We start from the raw sequence: 13039 nt of genomic DNA, 5'->3' as shown, positions 1-13039 counted from the left end.
TTAGAACTGAAAATTTAAGGGAATGAATAAGAAACACAACAAAGAGAGAAGTGTTGTATGCAGCTTCAAACAGAAGTGTGCAGGAGGAGGGTATTAAATTGAATTTGGACTCAAATATGCTTTAACTCATTATTCCTCCTTTTATTCTGTAGGATTCTTCTAGCAGCACCCAGTGAGAATCTACACTTTCTTTCTGTCTTAAAACATATTTCTCTTCACTTTTACTTTTGCTGATTTGTAGACTTTTCATATTCCTTTGCTTTTCAATATTGGACATTATAAAGGGCCTAAGCACATCCAAAGGCAGCTAAACCTTAGGAGTTCTTAACCATTAACCATGCCAGGCCTTTCACTTGTATAATCTAATTTAGTCCTTAGAACATTCTTGCTCACTAAGCCAGTAAGTGGGAGAGTTGAGATTAGAACCCAGGCTTACCTGACTGCAAAGACCATTCCTTTTTACTCTTATTTGTAGTATGCTAGAGATACAACAGGAGCTCTGGTAGCATAGTGCCTAAGGCACTTGACTGCTAAACAGAAGGCTGGCGGTTCAAACCCACCAGCCACTCCTTGGAAGGAAGATGGGGCAATCTACTTCTGCAGTGATACTGCCTCGGAAACCCAAGGGTCCAACTCGATGGCACATAACAACAACAACAACAGAGATACAACAGGAGCTCTGGTAGCATAGTGCCTAAGGCACTTGACTGCTAAACAGAAGGCTGGCGGTTCAAACCCACCAGCCACTCCTTGGAAGGAAGATGGGGCAATCTACTTCTGCAGTGATACTGCCTCGGAAACCCAAGGGTCCAACTCGATGGCACATAACAACAACAACAGAGATACAACACACAAATAGCCCATAAGAAGAGACTATAATATGAAGCTTTCAAGACAAACATCATGAAAAGGGGGCTCAAGTTGCCCTCTCCCATCTCTCATAATAATGCTTTTGCCACCTGTATCGAGATATATGGGTGTTCCAGTGATGGTAGGTAGCTGAACTGGAAAACTTCAAAAAAGTCCTCCAAAATAAGGCTCTTTTCCCTTAAACTTAGTAAAATCTTAAAATCTTTTGAGCTACACTTAAATCATAGAATTGCTTAGTATCTTCACGTGAGTTGGTAAAAATGACGAAGTTCGTAAATTCTCCTTATGTTCTGTGAATCACACTAACGACATGCCTTTTGTTATTCTACGATCTCTTAAAAATAAACTAAGAACCATACCCTCACATACAATGAAACTGATGAATTCAGATACTTACTTGTTTGTACAGATCTCATTTGTAGGGAACAATCTATTCCTTCCATTAATGTAGAGGTTAATGTGGGGATAGCCACAAACCATAGGCTTAACACTATATTAGTATTTTAATTCCAGAACTCATGGTCATCACTGAGTTAAAAAGTCTAGTACAATCTAGGGGGCTCCTGTTAAAATATTTTTATCTTTTTGTCAGGGAAAAACTACAGGGAATCAACAAAGCAGTTTTTATTTGCTTATATTTCAATCTATAGGAGACCAATTTGCCTTAGCACTCTTATCTCTAGTGGAATCTTGCAGAGTATTCTAAGATTTCTCTAATCCACATCTAAAGGTGCCTGCCAACACCTATGATTCATATTTTATCTCAGGAATCCATGGAATTCTGCAGTCTCCTAGTTGTAAGAGCAGTGATGTTTACCAAAACCAGTGTTTTACTTTACTGAAACACAGGCAACATCTGCTAGGAAAAGAGGGTAATAAGATTTGTCTCAACCAAAATTACAAGAGTGAAAGATAATTTCATCATTGTGCTTTACAACGTAGATTCCAGAAATAAACTCTGATAAACGCAGGAAATACCTAAGTTAAAATTTTACTAACTCCTAAAAAGCTGGAAGTTGGATTTAACAGTTTATTATGATTTGTGTCATTTTAAAAACATCAGTCCATTAAACCATGTAGAAATAAGTATGCAAAAAGTCTGCAAAACAAAACATACTTTAAACATGTTTAAGTAGATAGATTATCTGAAATCCCAGATTATTCAGTCACTTCATTATTATGCTATGGCAGCCAAGTAATCCTTAACTTCAGTCGGAGTAAGCCTCCTAAATCCAGCTTCATTGCAGATCCCAACTTCTATGTTATCTTCCGTCATCTGCCCTTCAAAGCTTTCCTAATGAGGAAGGAAGAAAAATGGTCAATTTTCTAAGCTATTATTGATAAAATCATTATAAAGCCAATCGTTAGGGCCTTAACTAACCTTTAGAGTTAAGATGGCTGTATGGATGGCATCTTCAAGTTCCAGATCTTCATTATATCTAAAGAATTTTAAAAAACAAAGTTATGGTACTGTTAATGTGAAATTAATTCCTTTAGTCACCTCACAGACATAAACCAAAAAAAAACAAACAAACCCAAACCCATTGTTGTTGTTATGTGCCGTCAAGTCGGACCTGACTCAATACAACCCCTCCTTGGGTCTCCGAGGCAGTATCACTATGGAAGTAGATTGCCCCATCTTACTTCCGAGGAGTGTGGCTGGTGGGTTTGAACCGCCAGCCTTCTGGTTAGCAGTCAAGTGCCTTAGGCACTACGCTACCAAAGCTTCCTAGTGACCTTTTAGCTGTCTCAAAATAAAAAACTGACCATATTTGTTTTTCAACACTATGAAAAGGGAATAACCCCAAAATGAGTTTATTTTAGGAAACAACTTTAAATATAAATATTTTAATATAATCAGGATGTGGTAGCAATATTACAATAATTTTATAAAATATGGTAGAGAAATCTGACTTATGTTAAAATATCTTCTATATTTATAACTTCACACAAAATGTTGGCAGACTCATTAACATGTAAGATGAAAAGGAAATGTATTTCAAGATTCTAAAATTATTTTACTATTTCATCCCAGGTCCAAGGTATTTTATAATCTCAACATTAATATTATGGGAAAAATGTAGTTTTGAAAGTTCATCTATTGGTTAAAGTGACAATATTTCCACATTCAAAAGGTCTGAAAACCTTTTCTGGTAGACTTACAGTAATGGTGTATCTAGAATACTGCTAAAAATAAAGGAGCAGTTTGTTGTGCAAGGACATAAAGAGTAAATTTTATATAGTAATCTACATTTGATCAAGCATATACCTTAAATCTGCCATCAACACTAGGTACTTTAGTTTCACACTCTTTTTTTTTCATAAGTGCCATACTGTAACTACTGTCACTTAAATCATTAAAACTTTTTTTCTTGCTACACATTATTTTACGTATGACTCCAAATCCAGTGTTTCTTATTCTCTGAGATGGTAGGAAAAAATTTAGTTAAAGGGGGAATAAACAAAAATTAAGGAAACAATTATAAAATTGTAGAAAGTGAGATCTTTAAGAATTAAATAGTATTACTTAATGTATTGAAGAATATGTAGTCAGGGTGGAGAGAAGTTCTTCTGTTTGTTTCGAATGTAATTAGGTCCAAATACAGTGAGGTAAGAAACATAATTTGTTTAAAATCATGACATTAATCAATTTAAAGGCAGTTAAAAACCATAAAAGAAGTTTACCAATACATCTAATTATAGTGAGCCTACCTTTTCTCCAGGAAAGTTTTCCCATTCACATAGTTCTTTCCCATTGCTGTGGCTTTCCAGGCAAAGTAAGCTCCCTGGTCAGAAGAGAAGGAGAAAAAAATCCTATTTTAAAACCTTAATGTAATTATATTCCCTACAATATATATTCTAGCTCTGTAACTAGTTGTAAATTTTAACATGACAGAGTATTGGGACGGAATGGAATACTTCACAGAATAGACTACTTGTAATAAATGTTAGGAAGATAGCCAACAAAGAGGTGTAAGTCAACTTTTGGGAGTTATGGAAACGCTTACTATCTTTATTACGGTGACATCTTTCTCAGGTGCTTCCATCTACTGAAGCACATGGAATTGTACACTTTACGCACAGTTTATCATACATAAATTATATGGCAAAAAAAAAACAAAACAGTTAACAGAAAGTGAGGTTAATTAATGTAAACCAAAAACTTCAGTTTAATAGGACTGAATGGATTTAAAAATCCGTCAGTTTATACATCTGAAAAATAGTAAACAATTCTTCATCATTAATGACTAAATGTAGAAAAAGATGGCACATGACTAAAAATATCAAAAGCTTTTGATATTTTTGATATTTAATGTTAAAATGAAAGCTCTAGCAGCATCTCTTACATAACAAGACCTTGTCTGTTGAAAAAATACAAATATATGCAAAAAAAATTCTGAGAGCAGCTCACCAAGTATATTTTAAAAGAAGTAATTTCTTTTTAGACACAAAAGAAGAAAAAAAGGGGGAGGGGACATAAAACCTGGATTCCAGTGATGGTGGCTAAACGCTGGGCAGGACTTGATACAGAGCTTCAAAAACTCAAAAGATGGGGCAACAGGTACTATCAAAGTACTCACAATACATTATTTTCCTGATTTAAGTAACAACCAACCAAAATATTTTTTTATTTTTATTTTTCAGATTATAAGGTTAAATCATGAAGTTTTAATTGAGTGAACCTGCAATTATCTAATGATCCATCAACATTCACTTTTGATCTTATGTATTATGAAAATCAATTCCTAATCTTGATTATTTTTCCTCATAGCAAATTAAGACAGCTGTGGAATATTACATAATTCCTCCATGAATGCCTTCTAACTTTGACATCAATCTGCTGTAGAGGAGACAACTCACTCAAGGTATTGGTTACATAATCATTTTGCAAATTCAAGACAGTTACAACAGTGTTTTTGTTTGAAAAGTCATACTTTCAAGTTAGCCCTAAGATACCCAGTTCTTTAACTGTAATACTTTATTTTCAAAGTAACAGAATTCTATCTCTACAAAGAGATTTGGCAATAAATACCTCAACAATCATATCAATCAAGTATCTGAATGAAGTTTATAAACATGGCAGAACTGATTAGACTAAATAAAATTTTAAATTAAACGTTCTAAAGTACAAATTAAAAAAAAAAATACTGCTAAGTTTTAATTATGTCTATTTTTATTAGATATTCAGATCACTTTAAAAAATCCTTCAAACACATCTTATGATACTTACAGATGGATCTGACTGAAATAAATAAGGTCGTCCCTCATTCCAACCACAAATAAGTAAAGAAACTCCAAATGGACGTACACCACTGAAGAAAGGAAATGAAAATTACTTGGCCTCTTCATTGTATTAAAGTCATCCTAAGGTAATAATTCATCAATATTCTGAAGTAAAGCAGATATAAGGTAAATTGAGTTAGATTTTTAATTTACCTAAATATATATTTAGTGATTTTTTGAATGAATAAATTCAATCTTTAAGGTGCTGAGGAACAGTCAAATCATTTTGGATTAAATGATTATTAACTATGGAGTACCATTTAGTGTCCTAATAGAATGATAACTTTAAAATAATATGGCTTTTCTGCTGGCTACTTTACCTATCAACATCTACTTTTATACCAGCTTACTCATGTTCACACCCAAACTTGAGAATGCTGATATTAACATGAATATAAATGTGTCCAAGCTATTGCTTATAACCATTTCTGATTAGAAAGATAAATTTGATTGTTCATGAAAAAGTGTTTTAATCCTGGCAAAAGACTTTCTATTTCTAGAAGCTGCTTTCTTGCTTTACATAAAGAACAAGAAAATTTTCACATTTTTTTCTTTAAAGAAAATATTCTGGATCCAGCTAAGACCAGAAACACTCATCACACTGACTTTCTCTACTTGTTACATAAATATGGATATAGTAAGTACTCTTCTTTTATACATCTAGTCTTTTAAAACTTTTTTTTTTTTTTCTAACTCACAACACATGTCAAGTAAAAACTTACCCTGACTGGGTGTATTCTTGCATCACAGAAGCTACTCTCTGTACCAGCTGTGCCGTGGGAATGGGTTCTTGGTAAACAAGATAGTACTGCTGAGCTAGTTTCCGAGCTCTATGTACAAGTACTCTAACAGACAAAGGAGAAAAAAGATTTAATTAAGACATTTTTCTACTACCTAAAGTTTCATTCTTCTTTTTCAATACCTAAAGCACAAGTTTACACATATCACATTAATAGTAGTTCTCAGCTCAAAACCATTCTTGTTCTCAGATCTGAGTCTAGTTGATTTAGAATATTAGCATACAGGAGCTCAGCCAAAGGAGAGTGACAAGAACAAGGCAAGAGGGACTAGTGGTACCAGACAGCTTAGCAGCAGCACGGTTCAGTATACAAAATGATAGCTTTATCTCCCTCCATTGCCTCTTTTAAGATTGTTCTCCTAACCCAAGGGTAGCCACCTGTCTTTTTTGTATCTCACTTAGGCAAACACACACACACACTTCCTGGTATTCACTCTGGCTCAATCTTTCTATAGACTGCCTTAATCTCTATGCTTACAGTTCAAAGAGCACCCCTCCAAGATTAAGGAACAACACGAAACCAGTCTAATTAAAAAAAGAAAAGTAAAATTTGTCAAAAAGTATTAATAATATACTGTATAATAATGCAATTAATTAATTTGCAAATATATTAACAGGACACAGAATTTACTTTTACCTGCTCATGTATTATAGATGTAGAATATGCATTATTACCATCATATGTTTCTTATCCCACATCCCTTTTACCAGGGAAGATCCCTGCTATATATAGTAGTAAATGGATCCATTTAATGAAGCCTGACCACATCCCAGTGCCTTTGTTCTTCTTCTGACTCATGAATGTGAAATTTTATCTCTATCTATCTTGTTCCATGTGATAGTAAACTACATAAATAAAGGTATTGGGCAGCAAAGAAAACTTTTGAGTTGTGGTGGTGGCAAAGAATACTGAAAGTACCATGGAATGCCAGAAGAACTAAAAAATCTGTCATGGAAGAAGTGCAGTTGGAATGCTCCTTGGAAGCGAGAATGATTAGACTTCATCTCATCTACTTTGCTCATATTGTCAGAAGGGACCATTCCCTGGAGGAGGATGTCACGCTTGGTAAAGTGGAAGGTCAGCGAAATAGGGGAAGGCCCTGGACGAGATGGTTTGACACAGTATTACAACGATGGGCTTGGGTATAACAAGGATTGTGAGGCTGGTGCATGACCAGGCAATGTTTTGTTCTGTTGTACACAGGGTTGCTATGAGTCGAAGCTGACTCAACAGCACCTAACAACAACAACATCTTGTTCCACAAAATCAAGAATAAAAGTAAGACTCTTTTTACTTGGTAAATGATGAACACAGAAAGATGTAATCTCTTTCAACTTGATGATACTGGATATTAGTAGGATAGTAACTGTATCTGGCTTTGATTACCATTTTGGGCAAGATAATTCCTCTTTTTTCCTGAAATGAAAAGGGAGCGATTATATGAGCATCTGGATCCTGACTGCCTGACATACTCAGCAGGGCTTTGAAGATTTCATTCCTTGAGAAGAACAGAAACAAAGAAAATGAGGTTGGCTCTGGGTGGTGATACTTTCTTTGCTCCCTGGTACTTTTATTTATATACTTTACTATCAGATGCACTACTTTTATCATCTTTAAAATGCACTGCTGTTATTGTTGTCTGCTGTCAAGTTGATTCCAACTCAGAGACCCTACAGGACAGAGTAAAACTATAGGGTTTCCTAGGCTATAATCTAATCTTTTACAGGAGCCATGGTGGCAGAGTGGTTAAATGTTCAGTTAACTGAAACGCTGGTTCTCTGAACCCACCAGCTGCTCCATGGGAGAAAGTTGCAGCAGTCTGCTTCCATAAAAGTTTACAGTCTTGGAAACCCTATCAGGCAGTTCTACCCTGTACTATAAGGTCACTATAAGTTGGAATCAACTCCACAGCAGGGGGGTTAATCTTTATAAGAGCTAACAGGTCTTTTCTCCCATGGAATAGCTAGTTGGTTCAAATAGCCAACCTTTTGGTTAGCAGCTGAGCAGTTAACTACTACGCCACCAGGGATCCTTCTAAAGTGCATTCGAGAAAACCAAAGTCATTCCTGCTTAGCCTAGGATAGCAGAAAAAGGATTGTGATCCGAAAGGAAAGACCAATGAACAGAGATAAGAGGATTACATACTGTATCTAACTCCTCTTCTGCAATGGAGTAGCATGGAGTTATCAGCCTTAGTAAGCCTTGGTCAGTAACCCTCAGTCTTAATAATAAACCTTAGTCAATAATCCTCATCTGATCTAGCATGAGCAAACTGAAACCAGGCTGTTTCCACACAAAACACAAAAAAAGAGGATTTAGGAGATTAAAGGAAAAACATTTCTTGATTTTTCTCCTCAAAGTGTAAGTTAGGAGCAATTCATGAGATGGTGAAAAAAATAAGAATAGATTGTGTTACGTACCTGTAGTCTGGACCCATGCCACTATACACCAAACCTATATGCTTGGTGATTGGTTCCACTTTGTGTACACTTCGCTCATCATACAGAATGGATTTCTGTTTCTTTTCAGTTGCTAAAACCACACCATTTGCAGCTTAAAAAGAAATAAAACAAACAACCACCTTTTAATCATTCAAAGACTCTGGTTCAATGCATTTCACCAAAACTCTCACTTCCTCTATTTTACAAGACCTTTGCTGCTAGATTCCTATATCAAAATTACTTAAGAATGGTAGATCAGTTTTTCCAGAAGTCATTCATATTACATTAATTAATTCTCACAGCTAAAGGACTACAAAACTTTTCTTAAAGTATCATACTTAAAGTTATAATACCTGAAAGTCCACGTTTTAAAATGGAATTCTGCCTACTTGAGAAAAGACAGCATTGTTTTCATAATACAGAATTTATAACTAATGACTTAAAAAAACAAAAAAAAGGTATAACACATTATATCTTTTTTTTTTAACTTTTTATTGTGATTTGTGTGAAATTTTAAAGTACTTTCGATAATCACATTATCTTTAGATTAAGTTTCTAATTAACTTATTATATTATTGTGCTTTAGGTGCAAGTTTACAGAGTATTACATTCAACATTTTGTGTACATTTGGTTTTACTCTCCAATTACTATCCCCAACCCTACCCCACTCTCCTCCCCTCCTTGTCCAGTAACCCACCCCCAGGCCCCTCATAGTTATGCACTCCTGTGTGTCCTAGGTTTCCTCTGTGTGAATGTTGTCCCTCTGGTGCCCTATAGTTAACTGCTCCAAGGGATGCATCTCCATAGAGTATGTGGGTGCATCACCCTGGGTTAAGTGATCTGCATGAACATCTCATTTACTATTGGGCTGAGAGCCAGCCCCTGGGAGTGAGTTTTATTCCAGTCCCAAAGTGTATCCCAGAGCCATAATATTGGGGGGTCCCACCAGAGTGCATCTGACCAATAATTCTGGTCATTATTGTGTTTTTGGATTTTGTTCCACATTTTTCCTCCCACTCTATCCAGGATCACTAGTTTTGATCCTTTCCTGAGTGGTTGGCATTGGTAGCCAGGCACCAACTAGTTCTTCTGGTCTCAAGGGCCATCACATAATTAACTTTTTCTAAACTATAGGACTGCTAACCAGAAAGCTGGCAGTTCAAACCCACCAGCCACTCCTCGGAAGGAAGATGGGGCAATTTACTTCCGTAGTGATACTGCCTCAGAAACCTAAGGAGGGGTCGCTATGAGTCAGGTCTGACTCAATGGCACATTACAACAATAAACTATAGGAAAAGGAAAAACTGCCAGTGTCATATAATCAGTGGAAAATCAAAAGAATACTCAATTTCTGAATGGAAAATACTATTTGTGGGTTATCCAATTAATATATAAAAAAAGTATTATATTTATTTTGAAAAAAAATTAACAAGTTTTTAGATTTATTATTTCCTTTAAATGTCAAAATACTGTAAATTAATGCACAAAGAACTATTAAAAATTATGCTGCCACAGGTATTTATTTACAAATGAATCACTAATTAATTCCAAAAGGAAATTAGGGAACTATTAGCAAGCACCTGAAACGAAGAATTTAATAAACAAGGTTGGGCAATCTACTTCCGTAGTGATACTGCCTCAGACCCCCAAAGAGGGGTCTATGAGTAGGGGCCGACTCGACAGCACGTAACAACAACATATTTTACCATATCTGTAAATATCCAAACTTTAATTACCTTTAATTCCCACTGAAGGGGCGCCTCCAGCTACAGCAGCCAAAGCATATTCAATCTGGACAAGTTTACCAGATGGGCTTTAAAAAAAAAAAAGACACGAAACCATCAAAGGTATTTTTAAGAGGATGGATATATAGGTCAAATCTCACACATAAAGGAGTATCTGGACTTTGAAACCACAACATTTATAAGGCGATTTGATCACTCACAGTAAACCACCAAAACTTTCCTGTGGTAGCTTTCTCTTATCTGCCCCTTTGAACAGCAACACTGTTGCCTCTTTTCACACTTACCAGCCTTGGGACTTTGGGCAAGTAACTTAACCTGTGGAGCAGTGCCTAAGGCATTTGACTGCTAACCAAGTTGTTCAAATCCACCAGCCACTCCTCAGAAGGAAGACTGGGCAATCTACTTCCGTAGTGATACTGCCTCGGAAACCAAAGGAAGGGTCACTATGAGTCGGGATTGACTTGAGGGCAATGAATTTTGGTTTTATAAAGTGAGAATACTAACACTATGATTACCTATTACAAAAAAGTGTTAAGAAGATTAAATGAAGCAATGGCTATAAAATCTCAGAACAGTTCCTGGAACAGAATTAGCACTAAGTAAACACTGAACAACATTACTGCATACACTTCATGTAGGAAATGTTTTAGAAAATAGACATGGCTTAATAGGTAAGACCCACATATCATCGACAAAGTATTTTCTGTATAATAAAACTATTTATAGGTGCTACAAGATGGTTGTATTAAATAGATCTGGTTTGGTGGCCAAATACTAATCCCAAACTAACCTATTTTGACCTACTTGTTGAATTAGAAGCATATAATAAACATAACAAACCAATCTTCTTATTTTACAGATAAAGAAAAGTTGTCCCTGAATAAAGTTATTTGTCCAGATTGACATAGCTAGGTCACTATCTCTAGTTCACTACTGAAGAGATAATAAAAAACACCTATCACATACACTCTTACTAAAAATTCTTAAGAGGATGTTATTTTAGGATTTAAGAAGACCACATAATGAAATGGACAGTGCATTAATTTTGTCATTGGAGAGAATCTAGTTTGAATGCCAACTCAGCATTGACGCTTGGTCAAGTTATTTAACTTTTTAGAACTGCGGTTTCCTCAACTGTAAAATGTTCAGGAAAATTGATCATACATAGTTGTGGAAAATGATGGAGTAATTTAAGCTGCACTTACACAGAGTCTACAACAAAAGTTAGATTTCAACTTTATTTGTGAGATAAGATTACATTTTAACCAAAGGGCCATTTCTGCTTCTTAAGAAAATGGTCAAATCAGAATCCTTTCCTTGTTGATTTACTACATCCTTCGGTGATGGTTTGTGGATGATTCACCCCAACTGTACTTTGATAAACAGAATTAATACCTTGTTCTATAATAGAAAAGCCTACAATCCTTTTTAAATACAGCCCACCTCCCACCAAGAAAAATGGTCAAAACGCACAAACCTAGAAATACAGGGCCCACAAACACTAAATGATAGTAATTCTACGATCAGCGCTTTCATTTTTAGTACGTGTAATATGGGCACAGAAGAAACCGAAAGTGGCACGTTTCAAAAGACACTAGCGCTAAATGGAAACTTAGACTCCCACCAAAAAGTGACAGACTTTCTGAGAAAATGATATGACCGTTCTCGGAGGTTCAGACGTTCCTCAATCAGGCCTATCTGACTGGGTCAGGAAGGAAATCCTGAGTTCTGAAAGGACCCTCTGAAGATAGCTAATCCTATACTGCCTTCCTCTCTGGTCTCCAAAGGAAAGCGAATCTCTGGATGGGACCTCACTCTCCCGCCACCCCAAGTTCATCTCAGATTCCCCCGACCTGCATTCCCGCAGCATCCCGGGACCGCTGCTTCCTGGGCCCAGCCCGGTAATGACTTGGCAAAGCGGCATTTCCATCCCCATTCTCTGCTAGATCCTCCGGTAGCACCAAGCCAAAGGCCAGGACTGATGACACGGGATAGATGGAGCTCCTGCAACCTAAACTACAGGAAAGACCTCGGCGGCCCTTTCCATACCTGAATGTTGTCAGCGAAAAGCTGTAGCCACGCTCCGCCATCTTTACCCGGAGGCCCAAAGCACCGTCGCACACATGCGCACTGCGTCCCGTTTCTTTTCATTTTCCCTCCCCTCCCCGCTCTTGTTCCCTTCTCTTTCTCTGATTGGAGAAAAGTCAGAACTGCTCTGCGGTTTGCTGGGCGTTGTAGTTCCAGGAGCCGATCCGCCAGGCTCAGCGTCTGTGCGCATGCTTGGGAACCCAGAGGGAGTAATCTTCGCGCGGGCAAGATGGCGTTGGGCGTGCTGGTGCTGCTCTTTCCGCCGAGGCCGGCATCCCGGGGACTTCTCCGAAACTGTTGGGAGCAACTGCGTCAGAAACTTCTGCAGACCCGACCAGGCTTTCCCAGTTCTCCTTGGGGTAGGTAAAGAAGGCTGCGGTGGGGAATTGGTTGGATGAGAGGACCTTAGCGCAGTAGACAGCCTGTGTTCTGTGCCCTCAGAACTGTGTTCTGATACGCGGTCGCGCGTAAGGGACATCGTTCGGGCATTTACTTAGAAACAACAGACATATGTTTTTGTCATTCTCCTCCTTTTCAAAAACAAAACTAAAAAATGTCTGATTGTCACACTCGTGCGCAGAATGTAATCCAAGAGCCTTCGCTTGGCATCAAGCTACCATCCGGATCTGTGCTACATTGCCTTTGCAGCCCTTCACTCGGTAGTACACGCTGAATGCAAACCGTTCTGTGGAGTTTGAGTTATATTAAGACCAAACCTGGCCCCAGGTATCCACTAGGAATTAAAAAAAGTCGTTTGGACGTTAACATTGTCATGGCTTTGACGTTTACAGTCTCCCTAATCTGTAAGGT

General features: G+C 37.1%; 2 protein-coding genes across 2 annotated transcripts in view; one reads left to right on the top strand and one right to left on the bottom strand.

Annotated features, from left to right (window-relative positions):
* Positions 1–2047: 2047 nt before the first annotated feature.
* Positions 2048–12231, bottom strand: PSMA2 (proteasome 20S subunit alpha 2). Its single transcript, XM_007941235.2, has 8 exons — positions 12191–12231; positions 10133–10209; positions 8375–8507; positions 5877–5999; positions 5102–5183; positions 3583–3656; positions 2252–2309; positions 2048–2164 (listed from the first exon to the last, which is right to left on the bottom strand). Exons 1-8 carry the CDS (start codon positions 12229–12231, stop codon positions 2048–2050), a joined length of 705 nt encoding a protein of 234 aa, XP_007939426.1.
* Positions 12232–12458: 227 nt separating this feature from the next.
* Positions 12459–13039, top strand: part of MRPL32 (mitochondrial ribosomal protein L32) — a 4036-nt gene continuing 3455 nt past the window's right edge. Inside the window, exon 1 of the mRNA XM_007941234.1 lies at positions 12459–12588. Within this exon, the coding sequence (XP_007939425.1) occupies positions 12459–12588 (130 nt within the window). The remainder of the gene's footprint in view (positions 12589–13039) is intronic.

Source organism: Orycteropus afer, unplaced genomic scaffold (assembly GCF_000298275.1).
Source record: "Orycteropus afer afer isolate SDZICR_OR568_19922 unplaced genomic scaffold, OryAfe1.0 scaffold00077, whole genome shotgun sequence".
NCBI classification, from domain to species: Eukaryota; Metazoa; Chordata; class Mammalia; order Tubulidentata; family Orycteropodidae; genus Orycteropus; species Orycteropus afer.
Note: the sequence above shows the minus strand (reverse complement) of the source record. Positions and strands in the feature narration are given on the sequence as shown.